The 17,231-nt window shown below is 50.7% G+C and overlaps 4 protein-coding genes across 4 annotated transcripts; 3 read left to right on the plus strand and 1 right to left on the minus strand.

Annotated features, from left to right (window-relative positions):
* Window positions 1–767: 767 nt before the first annotated feature.
* On the minus strand, window positions 768–2,846 carry PMZ80_004652 (uncharacterized protein; the record flags this gene model as incomplete). The annotated part of the gene is made up of 1 exon (XM_064873076.1): window positions 768–2,846. The coding sequence occupies one exon, from the start codon at window positions 2,844–2,846 to the stop codon at window positions 768–770; it is 2,079 nt and encodes a 692-aa protein (XP_064731734.1).
* A 574-nt stretch (window positions 2,847–3,420) lies between these two features.
* Window positions 3,421–5,502, plus strand: PMZ80_004653 (uncharacterized protein; the record flags this gene model as incomplete). Its single annotated transcript, XM_064873077.1, has 1 exon — window positions 3,421–5,502. One exon carries the CDS (start codon window positions 3,421–3,423, stop codon window positions 5,500–5,502), a length of 2,082 nt encoding a protein of 693 aa, XP_064731735.1.
* A 929-nt stretch (window positions 5,503–6,431) lies between these two features.
* On the plus strand, window positions 6,432–8,397 carry PMZ80_004654 (uncharacterized protein; the record flags this gene model as incomplete). The annotated part of the gene is made up of 5 exons (XM_064873078.1): window positions 6,432–6,783; window positions 7,209–7,245; window positions 7,295–7,827; window positions 7,876–8,094; window positions 8,156–8,397. The coding sequence occupies 5 exons, from the start codon at window positions 6,432–6,434 to the stop codon at window positions 8,395–8,397; spliced, it is 1,383 nt and encodes a 460-aa protein (XP_064731736.1).
* Window positions 8,398–14,725: 6,328 nt separating this feature from the next.
* Window positions 14,726–16,892, plus strand: PMZ80_004655 (uncharacterized protein; the record flags this gene model as incomplete). Its single annotated transcript, XM_064873079.1, has 4 exons — window positions 14,726–15,055; window positions 15,109–16,216; window positions 16,264–16,469; window positions 16,518–16,892. 4 exons carry the CDS (start codon window positions 14,726–14,728, stop codon window positions 16,890–16,892), a joined length of 2,019 nt encoding a protein of 672 aa, XP_064731737.1.
* Between the last annotated feature and the right edge of the window lie 339 nt (window positions 16,893–17,231).

The following is a 17,231-nucleotide window of genomic DNA, read 5'->3' on the forward strand; positions in this document are numbered from 1 at the left end:
CCGGGGATATTTATGTGCGATGTCGACGGTATCAAGTATTCGCGTAGCGACTACCTCGGTAGGTAGCAAGCGGTATGTGTGTTGTGAAGAGAAGCTAGGACCTGGTGAAGGAGTTGAATACAAGGTGACCAATGTACCGTAATTTTCACAATAGCGTCGAGCCACCGTATGTCAAAATATCGAAGTACCTAAGGATAGTCACGGTGATAGACGCTCATCCCCGGGCTATGCCTACTGACTAGATTTGTACAGACTTCAACGTCAGGAGCCCATAACGGAACAAAGTAATAATTCCTAACGAGCCTGTTTAATATGTACCTATGGTGCGAAATGTGTGACAGGTCACTGTAGACGCTGTTGTGAAATTTACATTGGATACCATGTATGTGCGCTGTGTTGCGTGCAGGCAACGCTTCGGAGGTTTGCTCTTGGGATAAGTTCCACATAGAGTATGATGACGACTCCATATGATAAGTCCAAACGTAGTGATGCAGAACATTATCGAAACTCAAAATCTCGAATTGCAGCAAGCGATGTATCGATTATCGTTGTTGGTCTGTACACTAAAATAATCTTGTTCTACATGTGAGCAGAATATGGGTATCTCGAGCAAGAAGTATCAAAAGCAAAGAGAATTCAAGCCAGCAGCCACGAAGGCATCTTACTCCAAGAGCGCCTTACCAATCACTAAAGTTCCATCCCTTTCACTTGAGCTCGCTGCCAAATGTCATAACTCGTTAGATCGTGTCTCTGATCGCAAGACCGCCTCACTTCCCTGGCTGAAGCACAGGGCTAAGGTCGCCAGTCGGACTCGGACTTTGCGTGGTAGCAATCTCGGGCAGCATCCTTTCTATGCCAGCCACAGTCTCATTCAGACCGTCTAGGCTCTGTAGTCCATTAACCCACATCGCGGCTTCTTCCAGCTCGTTCTTCGTGATGCTGGGACTGAGTAAACCTTGCCGTGATTCAGAGTTTGACATGCCTTCTCGATATTCGTTGAAGTCGACTTCCGATAGGGCTTCGTCATCATCATGGTTGAGTACTCGGCCGCCGAGTTGTACTTCTGTCTCTTCGACTTGGTAGGCTAGCGCTTTGTTGCCGTCTTTGATGAGTTCGTCGGTGCAGTTGAGACAACGCTGTATTGATTGTGTGAGCTTCTGGCTGTCGAGGAGGAGTTGCTGATGCCTTTGCAGGTCTTGCATCAATCTCTTCTCGTCGCGAGCTCTCCGGCGCATCTTGTCCGAAGATTCTGTGAAGGAGCTGCCGTCGTCGTCGGAAAGGAATCCATCGTCTTCATCGTAACTGCCCGTGTTACTGCTGTTGGGCGATGGAGGAACCTGCGTTCCGTCCTGTTCTGCTTCCTCGAGCGTGGCGAGAGTTGACATCGATGCGCCGGAGACGATTCTGTAGGATGGTGTGAGGGATAATCTGCCTGATCTGGATAGTCGGCGAAATCTTCTCAGTTCAGCGTTTTGCTTTCTCATTTCCTTCTCGAGGGTCTTGTTGATGGCCAGTAGAGACGAGTTGGAGATTTCGAGATCAAGCACCTTTCGTTCTCGACGGGCGTTGTTAGCGGCTTCGAGCTGCTCTTTTGTTACAGGATGCAATGCTGTCGTCTCTGACGAACCGCGAGTGTGTCGCGGTTGCTGCTGCGATTGTTTCGGTGTTTGATTGGCGAACTTTGTGATTTCTTGTGACAAAGACGTTATTGCAGTGTTGGTAGAAGCTAGGCTTGTTGATCTGGGGCTCGAGCTGCCTGGAGATATTGCGGCTGTACTAGGCAGCACATGACAGGCATTGTCAGCACCAGCTTCTGGCAAGTCGTTATTGGGTGGTTGCATTGTTTCGATAGGAAAGTTGGTGTTCACAGGAGAGTTCGCTGAAGAGCTCGTACTGAGAGTTTTCCGGTGTTGCCTTGGCGCAACCACTACAGGCTTGATGTTTAAAGAGCTGCTGCGCCGCCGATCAAGAGTCGAGCTGACTGTTGAGTGAGCATCTGATGAGGCTCTTTGCCTTGTAGATTGAGCCGGCGCTATCTGACGGAGTGTGCTCATTGATTCGGTGGTAGGTGAAGGTGCTGTGCTCGTAGGATCTTGGGATTGAATTGGCAGTGATCGCGTGGATATGGCAGCGCTTGAGACATAGGACAGCTTCTGGGTAAGCGAGGGCTTGGAAGCACGTGTAGCCTGCTGACTGGTGGCACTTTTCGCATAAGAGAATCTTTCGTCAAGTCTCTCGTTGCTATCTGGCCTCAGCTTCTTCGGAGACAGCCGAGGACTGGGCGCTCGAACATTGTAGGTTGACTTCGGTCTTGTTCCACCAGCTCTAGAAGTAGCAGAAGTTATCTTCACATCATCAGCCCGGAAGAACTTCGATTCGTCCTTGACAGAAGAAGCATTACTTCCGCCAGATATACGTCTGCCATTAGCAGTTGGCAGCAGCGACAGCTGATCTGTTGATCTTGGGCGTGAATATGTTGGTGTGCCAGGACTTGATATGCCCAGTCCATAGTTCTCGGCCTGCGCGTCCACTATATCGCCTGCTACCACCGATTTCGTTCTTGCAGTTGTATCGGGAGTAGAAGGAGACTCAGTATCGAACCGGTGGACCCTGGCACCAGAGCGCGGGGTGACATTGCTGTTGAGGGATAGTGGGCGTGCTTCTTCGATTCTGTCAGGCGAGAGTGTTTGTTGTCGCAGACTGCGCTGGGGAGCAGAAGCTGGAGTTGTCGGCGTTGCTCCAGCCAGGCGAGGGGTGAGCCCATGCGCAGGTCGAGTACGAAGGTTTGAGCTCAGAGCAGGTGTCAGAGGCTTCGTCGTGGTTCGTGGTCTGTTGTCGAGTGGCATGACGAGTCCGGCTGGTCAGCTCCTCCAAGTCATCGATGTCCTCAGCCTTCAGCTCGTCGATGGTCCACTGAAGGCACGATTGTTGTTATTGCCAAAGCTGTTGTCTGCGGCAGCCGATAGCATTATTGTCGCCTTCACTTTCTGCTCGCAATCATGAATCAAGACGTAACCAAACCTACAGCAGCGGACGCAAGTCAGGAGTTCCCTGCAAAGTTGTGGATCGAGACGTCAAACAAAACAATCGATAAACACGAACTCCGAGACTTGTGGTGCTTAGCGCCACGTTCACTCGATGGAAATGCTCCGCGAGATGCAAAGCTACTGGGGGCCAGTGCACCCTGAAAAGCCCGCAAACCACTGGCGCTGTTTGCCGCGGGTGATGTCGTCTTACAATTATCTTAGCGTGCTGACCACGCTTAGGGGCCTGCCTCTCCAACGCGTCCAACAAAAGTCGCGTTTGCACACCACAACACGGATTTAGGATACGTGAATACAATAGGCCTGTATCACCATCTCCCCGTGCGCATGTTGGCTTTGAGCCTGATCAGCTGTTGGTGTCATCAGGTTCAATGGGATGACAGAGGAGGATGAACACCATCCAGAGTCAGAGGGCTCACCAGATGCCCCTCCCGCATCAGCACAACCAGACCCTGCACCATCGAGCTCAGCCGTAACAGTCGATGGTCAGAGTCTCGACGAGGCCATTGAGGCTGCGAAGAACGCTCCGACACCGTCTCAGCATCATTCTCTCAAACACCATCTTTTAGGTCCATCTCTCACAAAGGCAGGCCAGACTGGCGTTGATCAAAAGAAAGTCGCAGAGATCATCTACGAGGCATCAAAGGGCTCAAAATACTTCAACAATGAAGAGGCCAAGGACAAAAATCTGACAGTAAAGATCGATCGAATCCTAAAGCTCAAAGCTCAGCTCGAGAAGCTGGACCTAAAACAAGATTTGAGAAGAGCAGATGCCTACATTACAGAGCTAGAATTATCAAGAGACTTGTCTCAGTATGTCGTGCATATTGACTGTGATGCCTTCTATGCTGCTGTTGAGGAGATTGACCGGCCAGAACTCAAAACTGTTCCTATGGCTGTGGGTCAAGGTGTGCTCACTACATGCAATTATGAGGCACGAAAATATGGCTGCAGGAGTGCCATGGCCGGTTTTGTGGCAAAGAAGTTGTGCCCGCAGCTGATCTGCTTGCCGTTGAACTTTGACAAGTATACAGCAAAGGCAAAAGAGGTTCGAGCGGTCTTGGCAGAATACGATCCTCAGTTTGAGAGTTCTAGCATAGACGAAGCATACCTAAACGTCACAAATTATTGCGACGATCATCAGCTTGGTCCGGAGGACGCCATTGTACAGCTTCAAAACGAGGTCCACGAAAGATGCAAGATCACCATCTCGGCTGGTATCGCGCCCAATGCTAAGATTGCAAAGATATGTTCCAACAAGAACAAACCGAATGGCCAATTCCGTGTGCCAAATGATCGTGTTGCGGTCATGGCGTTCATGCGTGACCTGCCTGTACGAAAAGTCAACGGGGTCGGCAGGGTACTTGAGCGTGAGCTTGACGCCATTGGAGTCAGAACATGTGGAGATATCTACGAACATCGTGCATACCTGAACAGATTGTTTGGTGAGAAGACGAACCAATTTCTGCTGCAGACGTACCTCGGACTAGGCAGGACCGATGTGCAGCCAGCCGAAGATCACGAGCGGAAAAGCGTAGGCACAGAAAGCACCTTCCGTGAGATGAGCAGTAAAACAGAGCTACGATCTAAGCTACGCCATATCGCGGAGGAGCTGGAGAAGGACATGAAAAGGGTTGAGGTCAAAGGACGAACCCTATGTCTAAAGATCAAGTTACATACCTACGAGGTGTACACCAGGCAGGTTATACCACCCAAGGCGATACTGCGCGCTGATGACCTATACAATTACTCACTTCCAATGCTTACGAAGCTCGAGAAGGAGATTCCAAACATGAGACTCCGACTCATGGGTCTCAGGTGCACCTCCCTGCTTAGCACAAGGAAGGCCGACGTCGACAGTTTCTTCGCCAATGCAAAGAGAGGCAGAAAATCGAACGGTGCCCCCCGCGATCATGAAGACGAATGGGAAACCTGGCCGGATGAAGAGTTTGAGAATGCAGCACGAAATGAACGACAAGCAGAATTCGAAGAACTCAAACATTGGAGTCAGGAGCAGGAGCAGGGACATCAAATGGACCACACCGCAGACCATACCTTTAACTCGCCATTTCCTGGCACGGACGTCTTAGGTCACCCGAAACCACAGACCCAAGACCTCTCCACAGCAGACTGGCATGAACCATTCGGACGCTACAAATATGGCAGTGCACCCAACACACCTGATAAGCCTCAGCTTGCAAAACAGAACTCTAAAGATGACACCTGGGATTGTCCCATCTGCGGCGTTGCCCAATCTGCGAACGATAAAGACTTTAACGAGCATATTGACTTATGTCTCAGCCGAAATACGATTCGAGATGCCGTCGCTGAAGCCGGAGGTCCACCAGAAGACGATGAAAGACCTCCTGCTAGGCCAAGTAGTGCTGCTGGAATGAAGAGGAAAGCAACCATGGTAAGCGACGGTGACAGGAAGCAGAAGAAGCTGTTCTTTGCATAGCAGACACTGAAGGCCGCCCCTTGTCTGACAGTTCCTATGACTCGTCGAGGTGATAAAAGATGAGTATCACGAAGTCTGCTCAGGTTGCGTGTCTAGCATATTCGTCATGTTCAAACTGGCAAGCACCAGATTGATGGTAAACCATCTTCTCTTCTTTCAGGCAACAACGTCCATGGATGTATCGTGGATTAATGGTGCTGTATTAGTCGTGTTCTTGCACGTTTCACTCCAATTGCTCTTTGCAGTGCATTCGACCGTTAACCAGGTTATAATGCACGAGTGCAGAACAAGAAGTGTTACACCTGCAACGCCTCGCCTCAAGGCTGTTGATCCGGCTTCACCAAGCTCTGCGGGAATCGTCACATACCGCGTTGCACGAGAGGAGAAATATCTAACACCGCACACTCTGAAAGCGCTTATGAAACTGCCTCGAAATGCCGCAGATGCTCGAAAGAAGCAGAAACAGCCTGGCTCTGCGGGTCGTGCGCGTTAACATCTTCGATGAACAACGTAAGCCAAGATTTCCCCAACAAATCCCCAGGGTTTGAACAACAACCGAGCGGCTGAACCTTGAACCGCCAAGGCCAGAGCTTGTCGTTTCTTGTACCATAAGCGTACTTCCTGAGCTTCCCTTTCGTCGACCTTCCTTCGCTTACTGGGGTTGAGATTCTTCTAAGCTCGATAGAGAAGGCGCCGAAGATACAACCTGGTGCAACGACGTATGCGGCTCTCCTTCCGGACAGAACGGCAAGACCGTGCGCGCCAGCACTCCCAATGTGATGCTCCCATTACTCATCGTGCTTATTGTTTCCCATGTCTGAATTTCGCGCAGAATCCAACTGCATTGACATGTTTCCTTAAGCTTACAAAATCTTCAGCTTGCGGTTCCTATTTTCTTCCCTTTGATTGTGCCTCTAGATTGAGTCAAGATGGCAGAAAAGCCGACAGCCACCCACGATGGCGCAACCGGCAGCGACCGCTCACCATCACTGAACGAGAAGCCCAACCTCAAAGAAGATCCGCTCGGCGTGCTCCACAAGGTGCCCGACCCAGACGAAGGCCTCTCTGAGGAGGAGCGCCGCAAGCTTGTAAGTGAGATCGCAGTCGCTGTGTCGACGTGGTTAACAAGCGATGCAGGACCGAAAGGTTATGTGGAAGGTGGACCTCTACCTCATTCCATGGCTGTGTCTGCTATACCTGATTTCATTCCTCGATCGAACGAATATAGGAAATGCAAAGATCGAAGGACTTCAGACAGATTTACACATGACCAACAACCAGGTATGCTGACCACTATCAAGCGGACGTGTCGAGCTCACTGTGTCGAAGTATAATATTACTCTCACTGTCTTCTTTATTACATACGCCTTGGTCGAGCCGTTGACTCAGATCTTACTTAAATGGATGAAACCCTCAATTTTCCTACCCATTATCATGATTTTGTGGGCGATTTGTATGACGACTATGGGATTGGTTCACGATTTCGGAGGCCTAGTTACGAGCCGTTTCTTCCTTGGCCTGACCGAGGCAGGTGAGTCTTCCTCAACCTGCTACAGGTGGACCAGAGCGACAAGCGCCACATGAAGCATCCGTAACTGAAACACACTGTACAATGCGTTTCTGCTTGACCGTCAGGCCGCTATGTGCTCAGCACCCTTCACCATGTCACTTTTCCCAGTACAATCTTACTGATATATGTGAAACAGGGCTCTTCCCTGGTGTTCAATTCTACCTCTCTTGCTGGTAAGTAGACGGGCAGTGGCATCGTGACAGATCACTAAGAAAGACGCAGGTACAAGCGAAGCGAGTTTGGTATCCGTTCTGCCATTTTCTTCTCCGCAGCCGCCCTAGCAGGATCATTCGGTGGCCTCCTCGCAGCAGCAATCGCGAAGATGGACGGAATCGGAGGCAAGCCGGGCTGGGCATGGATTTTCATCCTTGAAGGTCTTGCCACCATCCTCGTTGGTATCGCATCCTTCTGGATGGTCCACGACTTCCCAGACGAGGCGAAGTTCCTGACCGACGACGAGCGCCGAAGAGTGCTTCGACGACTAGCCGTGGACAAACAAGGCAGTTCCAAGCACGAAGATTTCAAGGCGTCATTCGTGTGGCAGGTTGTCAAAGACTGGAAGACATACACTGGCATGATCATATACATGGGTTGTGATGGTGTGCTCTACGCTTTCAGTCTGTTCATTCCAACCATCATCAAGAACCTAGGGTACACCAACACTCGTGCACAGCTTCTCACGGTTCCACCGTATGCCGTGGCCGCAGTTGTGACCGTATTCGTTGGCTGGATTGCAGACAAAACACAAAAGCGAGGTAAGCTTGATCCGTCAGAGCACCTGTATTGCCACTGACGCACTCTAGGTATTATCAACATGTTCATGGCGCTCTTCGGGGTAGCGGGCTTTGTGATGCTGATATCTACCGACAATCCTAACGTCCAATACGCCGGAGTCTTCATTGGCGCACTCGGCATCTACCCTTGCATACCCAACACGATTACTTGGGCCGCAAACAACTTCGAAGGTGTTTACGCAAAGGGTGTGGCGCTGGGTTTCATCATTGGTTGGGGTAACCTGAACGGTACGTACTTTGACCCGCTGTGTGATTGCTTCTCGGGGTTGTGCTAATTGTTATCTACTAGGAATCGTTGCAAGCAACATCTACCGCCAAGCTGACTCACCGCGCTTCATCCCTGGTCACGCCGTCTGCATCGTGTACGAAGCCTTGTTCTTGTTCGGCGGTAGCCTGGTACAGCATATCGGTCTCAGAATGGAGAACAAGAGGAGGATTCAAGGTAAGCTTGACCATCTGGTTGAAGGCAAGAGCGAGGAGGAGATCGATCAGCTTGGAGACAAGAGGCCGGATTTCATGTACACGCTTTGAAGGACCAAATGCGAGGCGAGCTGTATGCACGTTCGCATGCTCCGCGCGCAATATCAAGCTGGCGGCTCACTGTAGTCCTTGGGGGGCACGCCAGTACCATGTAAAGAGCAATTACTCGAAGAATATCTATCGATATCTGGAGATCAGGCATGATCAATCCGTAATCTGCCAGGGGTCAAAATTACTGTACAATCGTGTTCTGGGGGCACGCCAATCCCCTTCAGTTGTGCGTACATCCGGCCACGTTGATAATCCGGGCGGAGGCATGATACCGTTTGGAGGCCGAAAGATGCCAGGCATCTTAGCAAGGCAACAAGAGCTACTGGATAAGTTGGAGTGAATACAGTAGTCGTAAGGATGGTGTCGTAGGGCTATGATCTAGAAGTTCGTGCGGCGGCCTGGAAGCTGGTGTAGAGGCATAGGCACAATGATGCCAACTCTTGAGTTAGAATTGACTCTTGAGTTGCTTTGTTGCAACTCATGAGTTAGAGTCAACTCTTGAGTTAGCCTTGGCACACATACTGCCCGACCACGCTTGCTATGTTAAGTATGAAGTGGAGCAATACCGTACATTGGCAACCTGAATACCCTTTGACGCCATCTAGAAAATACGCCAAGACCAACTCAAGAGTCGACTTTTTAAGGGAAATACTCAACTCTCAACTCAAGAGTCAGAGTTGACTCGAGAGTTGACTCAGGAGTTGGCATCATTGCATAGGCATTCTGCAAGAAGATGGCCAATTTCAGACACCAAGGTTCTAAACAGAGGCACGCGCCAGGGCTGTCATGCCTCGAACAATCGATAGAGAAGTTGAGAGTGGTGCAAAGAGGGACACCACATCCAACGATCGGGATGTCGCTGTTGAAGGCATGTTGACTCGTACCAAGCAGCTCTCTGGATCACGTGATCAAGATTGCATGATGAGGCGATACTAGGGGGTAATCTTGGTCGCTCCTTCCTCATAACTTGCTCAAACCTATCAGTGTGGCCAACATTCTCTCATATGAAACAAACGACGTTATTTGATAGCTCGTTCGACGCTGGTAGTAGGTCCGGTTGCTCTATCCATTGTCTTTGATGTCCGACGAAGCTACCCGGCGCCGCATTGCCTCTCAGCTGCCACAATGCTGCGAATCCAGATAGGGGCGTCTCTCCCACAGCAGGGCTGCCCAAAACCTGCTCATCCCAAACAAGGTTCATCGGAAGCCCTCTGGTCCAATATCTTGTCCATTGTTGGTACAGTGTTGGATGCTTAGTGATTGAGACCTGACGAGCGGTGGTTTTAGTATCTGGTTGTGTGCTACAACTTGGAACCAATATTTGCCATAGATGCAAATCTTCAGGACCAGCACACAATTTCAAAATGCCAATTGAAAGCGGCTTTTCTCAACTTCAATACACTTCAACCACATCTCGAGGTCCTGCTGTCTATTCCACTGTATTTATGTTCAAGATTTGCAACAGCTTTCGCAGCTCCCACACTACGGCTAGACAAAGATGCAGCTCGCTGTCCTGATGAGCCTTCTGTCCACTTATCTGAAGCTGTCAGCTGCGGGTACCCCGCCATTGCGAGACATGCATTGCGACCAACTATGGCCAGATCAACCCTGCTACTGGCCTCAGAACAATTGCTTTCATCCATATACTTGGGGCCAGTCAGACACAGTATACTTGGAGCCCGACGCAGGTGTTCTATTGAATGGTAGAGACGACGGTGGCGTCGATTTTTTCGGCGATCCAGAGATCTGCACCGTGTTGGCCGGTGGAGATAAGCAGCGTTATAGAGAGTGCCTGAAGATACGAAGGGTGAGGCCTTGGTAACCTCCTACAGCCCTACGTGCACAATACTAATTCCCTCTAGACCCACTCCACTTCCACACCAATCTCTCTTGAGGACGTGCTTCCAGCCCAATCAGTGGCGAATTGACTGCTCTACTCACGTCAAATACGACAGAAGATCGGAATATGACTGTTTCACCTCGAACAGAACATTGCTGTATCATGAGCCGGGAATGCTATGACTTCATGGACGAGAAGAGAAAGATAAAGCCTCACTGGAAAGAATCAGATGGGATCGTGTGGGATAAAGCAGCATGCTGCGTGGGAATGTGGATTTTGAGCTGCGGCGGGCACCCGCCGGCCTGGCCTGCTATGATCTATGCTCCGCCGCGGTGTACCAACCCAAAAGGTTGGTGATGGACCGAAAGAATTGCTGCTACGAGCACAATTCACAGCACCAGGGTTGACCCGTGAATCGAATGCGGGGTGGTGATATCGCAGTCGCTTCAGCCACCGGCAATCTGCTCAACAAATCGCCATTAACTACTCTTCTAATTGATCCGAACCTCACAAGCAGTTGGGCCCGAATATTCGAGACATTGAAACGCACAGGCCCAGAACAATATGTCCTCGCTTGCACTAAGCGTCGCTGTAGGCGCTGGCATCTCTTCACGGGCATTCAAGAAACAACAACGACACCAGTGTATGAGCCCCTACGCGGTGGTCTACCATAGTGGGAACGAGCACGTTGTCGCAAGAAGATATCGAGGATGACAGCTGCAGAAAGAGATCTTTCACACGAATGTATTCTACAAGTACTCGTGACACTCCAGGAGGGCGGCACGCTCGCGGCTTATGACCACTGGGTCAACAATTTGCGCGAGGAAGCGTACTTCAGTCTGGTGAGGTGCTCGATCCGATATGCTTGAATTGAGATTCAGAATGGAATCGGAATCTAGCTAGTTTTACGATACAGAAGGACGACATTCCGTGTGCACAGCGTCCCACCAGGCAAAGGCACGAAAAGTATACCAAGGACTGCCAACCATGAGGCTGCTTAAGGTCCGTTTGACAGAGTGACGATTGCTGAGAGAACTAAAAGGCAGGGTCTCAATGTCTCTGCTAAGAAGTCCTCAGCGAGCTGCGGGTTTTGTTGCGAGTATCGTATTTCCAGCTCAGAGATTGGTGAGTCGAAGTGCTGGGTGGCCGCCAGGCCCGGATCGAATACGGCACGCGATAGTGTCACAGCAGCTTCCGACGCCTGTGCCTGAACGAAACTCTGTATCCCTCAGCTCCCGAGCCCCCACCGACCACTCCGATTTCATCAAGTGCCAGCACACGACACAAGTATAATGCAGCTCAACATCGCGCATGGATGCTCAACAATGCCTCGAGGCCGATAGTGATACTCCTTGGGTGTTTTAACAGCTCCGCAAGCCCTGCAACCCCACTCTACCTCTTGATTGATGGCCGATCGATAGGCTAAGCTGATCCAGCGAAGGGCCCTAGCATCTTTGTGTTGCAAGGCCCAACCAGATTGTTGCATAATGTGCAGGCACTGGATTCAACACGGTAGCCGAAGATTCAGCCGTCTTCAACTCTCCAAAGTCTCGTATCTGGGTGACACGGATGTGCTCCGAAGGGCCGCTAGGTACGAACCAGTGTGCTAATAGCTGAGGCAGTTTACAACATAGCCTGAGACTTAGGTATTTCCGAAGCTCGATTTTAGGCAATTCTATGTGCTTTCGAAGACCGCCAGATATGACAAGCTGTACCAAGATGAGTTGACCCCAGCGGAATCTGAGCTGAGATCCGGCCTGCTCTGAGTATGGACTCGAATGAGTTTTTTCTGCTTCGGGAGCACGTCAGAACAGGGACAGGTTTCAAAAAGCTCTGCCAGAATTGCTGGGGCCTATCCGACCCTGAGTTCTGGAAAACTTCTCGTATGCCCAATCCAATACCAGTGGCGAGCGTCGAAGAAGACGCCAGATCGGAACAGGCATACATTCAGTTCTCAGAATACTGTCAGACGCATTTTGAATCGTCAGCGATATTAGCACATCGATTTTGCCTGCCGTCTTCCCAAAGCATGCCAGTGTCGCCAGATTCGGTATTTTGCATCGTTTGAACTCGAGACTAGATGAGATCTCATCCAGTCTCAGGGGATTCAGGTACTGCCGTTCACACCTGGGGTCCTCTTCAGTATTCACAACCCGTGTGGCTTGGAGGTTGAAAAAGTTCAGATAAGTTCAGATGGCGCCTGACCAAATAGGTCTGGCCTTTGCACTTCTTACATTCATCCGTATCTGGCGTGCTCCCGCAGCACAGAAATCAACCCAGCTTCGATATCTTTGCAACCCAAACTGGGCTTGGTCCCAAGGATCATAGAGCAAGGATTTGCCAATACCTATCCATACCTGGCGTCCTCGTTAATGTTCACGATGTTTCTAAAGTGGCAGGCACAAAAGTCCAGATCGAGCCTGACCAAATAGGTCTCGATCTTCGCACCTCTCACTCAACACTGACAGCTGGTGTACTCCTCAGCCTTTCTCACCACCAACGCGTCGCGGAAATGCTGTTCAAGGTTTAATCCTCGGCCCGTACCTTGTCGATCTTGTTGCCGCGTCAAACGGCCTCGTCAGTGTACACGAATTTTCGATCAACATCACTGCCAGTATCCGCGAATCTACCTGGCCTTTCTTTACTCTATGGGCACCTCGCTCGTGAAGCTAGAAATGGGTGCGGAACATGTGGGTGCTAGTCTGCACTTCAGGGGAAGCAAGAATATTAGTGGATGGCATGAAATGGTTTATCAACATACGAAGATGCGCTATCGAGAGATGAGATAGGATTAGTGGCTACGGGATGGGAGCTGGTTGGCGGATTTTCCTGACATCATGGCAGTGCGTGCGCAGTCTGGGACGGTGGGACAGCGCTGCAGATAATGAATGAATTCATCCTGCTCGTCTTGTTTCTGCTCCGGATTGCAACACCACTTCGATCAAGACTTTCAGTTGTTCAACTCACCTCGCCCAGCGACCCTCAATCGTCCCTCGCGAGAGTAGGCGATACATCGCATAGCCCCTAATAACCAAACCAATCTCTCTCTCCGGTAAGTCTCATCTAACCTTGTCTCTCGTCTGAGTCCGGTGAGTTCGTCATGAAACTGACATGAGTATAGCAGGAAAATGAACGATTTTTTGCTGGTTGTTGCCTGCTTGGTGCTGGCCGCTTCGGCCCAGTTGTATGTCATTCCCTCAGCACCCTAGCATCAGCCTGTTCGACCCATCATCGTCGCCGTCTTACTGGATATCGAAAGCTGGAAATGCAGCATTACCCTCAAGAATTGATTCCATACGCCTGATGCGACAGCTTCTCGTACGACATCATGGCTGTTTGGTGAGGACGGCCTGTCAAGAACACTCCTCATATCACACTCGACTGTGTGCTCTGCTTTAGAAGACGCCCAAACGCCTCAATACATCCCGTCACGTTTTCACATCGGATCATATTTGAAGAGAACAACGTTCCAACATCCATGGGCACATCCGCTTGCTGAAGACGCTTTACAGCTGGACTGAGCCGGATACATCTTACTGGTTGACATGAGCTCTCGGTGACCAGTAACCGTGCCTCGACCCGGCTTGCTATACTCTACATATGTTTTGAACCAACAATTTGCCCTAACAATTGGCACACGCTCGCTACTGGATGGACAGCTGCTAACATCTTTGGTGCGTAGTCCCCCTTTTGGTTTCGGTGCTCCGGGTGGGAGCAACACAGAAGAGAAGGCGGCCCGAGTGATCGGGTTTATGAATTTCCCGTTTATAACGTTGCCTCAATTGCCGTTTTTTAAGGCGGCATTATGTTCGTTCTTGCGGTGGTGCGGTGTGGAGTGGGGGTGGGTCGTTGCGGCCCATAACGAGAAGGTTCGCCTGGAGAAAAGAGAAGCAGAAAAGGCCGAAGACAGTGAGTATTGGGCTTAGGCGGCCAATGCAACCTTCCTGGCGGGCCAGGGCCTGCTTACCGCGGCGGAGGCGGCTGAGACGGCTGCAAAGAGCCGGGAGTACTTTGCAAAGGTACGGGCTCGACACCCCGCTGCCGATGCATCGGAAACCGCTCAGCGGTCCGCTCAGCCTGCCTCCGCCCGGGTCCCGGCTAAAGGGGGCGCCGAGCAGCAACAGAACTCTGCACACGATAGCCCAACCAAGAATCAGGAAGGGCCACAATCACGCCCGGGTCCCTCCAGGGACATAGAGATGACGCCTCCTCAACGCCTTCAGCGGAAGCGAAGGGTGGACAATTTGTCCGACCTGCTGTGGCCTGGGAAGGAGGTCCGTGAATAGGGTTCGCCTTCCCCTTTATTCTTAGGCGCAACAGGTAAGTCCAAAGTGAAGCACTCACCCGTGACTTCCTTTTTTGTTACTCACGGCGAACTCACATCTTCCCCAACTTCAAACACTAATATCCTGCAGATCTTATCACAACCCTCATATATGCTCTCATTGTGTTTCTTCCATCATGGTATTACACGTCAAATATCCCAGTATGGAGCGGCAAGACCTTACCCAGGCTCAGCTCGGCAGCTTCAAGTTCACACCTGTCGACGAAGCTGTGCATCAAACACCACAATACAATCCTCATCCTCTCTTGCTTCAGCAGTACTCAGAGTCGTTGCAGAACGCAGGCTTCGATCGACAATTGTCATCTCCAGACATAGCAGCCGATCCATCATTCTTCAATCACCAGATTCGACCATCTCTGGATAGCTCTAGACTACGTCTTGGACCGGCAGCAGTACGTGCAGCAGTCGAAAGTGCATCCACAAGTCCGCAGAAACGATTCAGTCGAGATAGCCAATGTTCCATGCGTCCAAATGTGAGTCGCAGGCGTGATATCTTCACTTTTTAGACCCTAGCTGACATTCCTAGGCACCCTTCTTCCACCCACGACCTCTCAACTTCTCCGAAAACGACTCACTGCCCTCAATGTTCACGAGCGAAGGCTACAGTGCTACTATGAGCGATGAAGGCATTCAAGCATTCTCGAACTCCAATGCCAGCCTGTTGAGAGCTCTCGAGACAGAACAAGAAGCTCATCATTCTTCCAAGTCACAACTGGAGCAAGAGACCCATGCACGTCTTGAAGCAGAGGCAGAGACTAGACGGCTGGCTGAGCACAACAAAAGTCTTCTGAACTCGATCAAGCTTCTGCAGAGCACCGTCAAGCACATGACACAAAAAGAGAACATGTCTCCTATCGTCAACAACTTGGCCGCGAACGGTACCGTTGAACCTCAAGAACCACAACCAGAAGGTGTCAGTCCCAATGACTCCATCCTATACGATGTCTTGTCGAACTACAAGGTGCCCCATAAGACGACCAAGAATGGCAAAGAAACCACATCCATGATTAATCTAGACTTGCTGAGTACTCCTGACACCAACGACAAGTCTGAACAAGCTGAAATGCAGCGGACTCTGCGGCGCCAGATGGGGCTGTCATCAGAGGACGAGCCAGAAATGCAGAAACAGATCAACGCAGGAGAAGCCAAAGACCATACTCTTCTCGTTCCAGAGATTGAGCCAGTTTCGCCAAGGACCACTCAGGCTCAGGTTCACGATACTGCGTCAATCAATGGTCAATCGACTGCGAATGGAGCATCAGCCACCGCGTCGGCTCGGCCTCAGACACCAGAACAGAAAGTCCCACCACCGGAGTTTGCCTACAGCCTGCCTGCCGCTTTCCTGAGCAAGTATGGCAAGAAGCCTGTTGCTGCCTCAGAAGGACCAAAACTAACAGCAGAGGAAGAAGAGTCACCACCACCACAAACGCCACGCAAGGCGACCTTGACAGTGGCTTCTGCGGTCAAAGTTCGGGATCTTGCAAAGGATGACAAGCCACCTTCACGCACGGTGTACATGCCAGACTCTCCGATGATCAATTGGAAGGTGGATGGTCGACATGTAAACGAGCTCCGAGGACGTTATGTTGAGACGAAACACCAGAGTCACTTTACAGATCATCCGATTCGATATGGTGAGTATCAATACTGTTCGTGAAGACGCATGCTGACTCGACAACAGTGCCGACGATGGCAGATGAGAACATCTTCCGAACAGTCATGATTGACTTCATCCCCTTCGGTACACCTTACTGCGACGCCCTCGCCCAAATTCGAGGAGGCTCATTGGAGTCAATTCAGATGTATGGCCCGATTGGCGACGCAACAGATTTTGTCACAGCTCGCGTCATCTACACTGATGAGATCGGCGCGAACACACTATACAGAGTAAGTGCTTGGTTCTCTCCGTTATACCAATAACTAACACATCCCCAGCGTGGTCAGGATCCAGGCATCAAGATCAATGGGAAACCTGTTCGCGTCTGGCAAGTACTCGAGCCCACCTACCCGAAGAACAAGGAGCTCGAAGAAGCCATCTACATGAATGGTCATACACGGATCCTCATCATCAATGCCCCAATCGACGACGTTGACGGTCTCCTAAAGAGGAAGCTGAGAAGACAGATCGAGGCTGGCCTTGTTCTCAACATCGGTCGTTCCTACGACGGTGTGCCCATAGTGGAGTTCACCAGTATTGAGGAAGCAACAAAAGCACTCCAGATGTTTCTAGAAGATCGAGACTTTAGTGGATCCGACTTCGATTTCGACGACGATTACTGCGCCGCAAAATACCCTCCACTCGAGACATGAGTGTTCATGCCGTTCTGTTGCAAGATGGAGATGATGAGAGATAGAATGGTGGGTTACAGGCTACCCTACACACAGAATTGACATGATACACTGCATTGCATACAGCGTTGGGCGGAGAGGGAGCAACAAAGCATGGTAATGGTCACAGGGTGACGCTCGGAAAAGAGATGATATGATACGCTGCATGGCCTAGCATTCAATACTGGTGCACATGCATAGATAGACGACCAGCACAGCAACGGTATCGTAAGGAATACGAGCCATGCTACAAACTCTTCTTTCGTGACTCGTGTATCATCATCGAATGCCCTCTTCCTTTGTTTTCAAGCGTCGCCTCAG

Source organism: Knufia obscura (assembly GCF_036327395.1).
Source record: "Knufia obscura strain CCFEE 5817 isolate CBS 148926 chromosome Unknown scaffold_4, whole genome shotgun sequence".
Taxonomy (NCBI): domain Eukaryota; kingdom Fungi; phylum Ascomycota; class Eurotiomycetes; order Chaetothyriales; family Trichomeriaceae; genus Knufia; species Knufia obscura.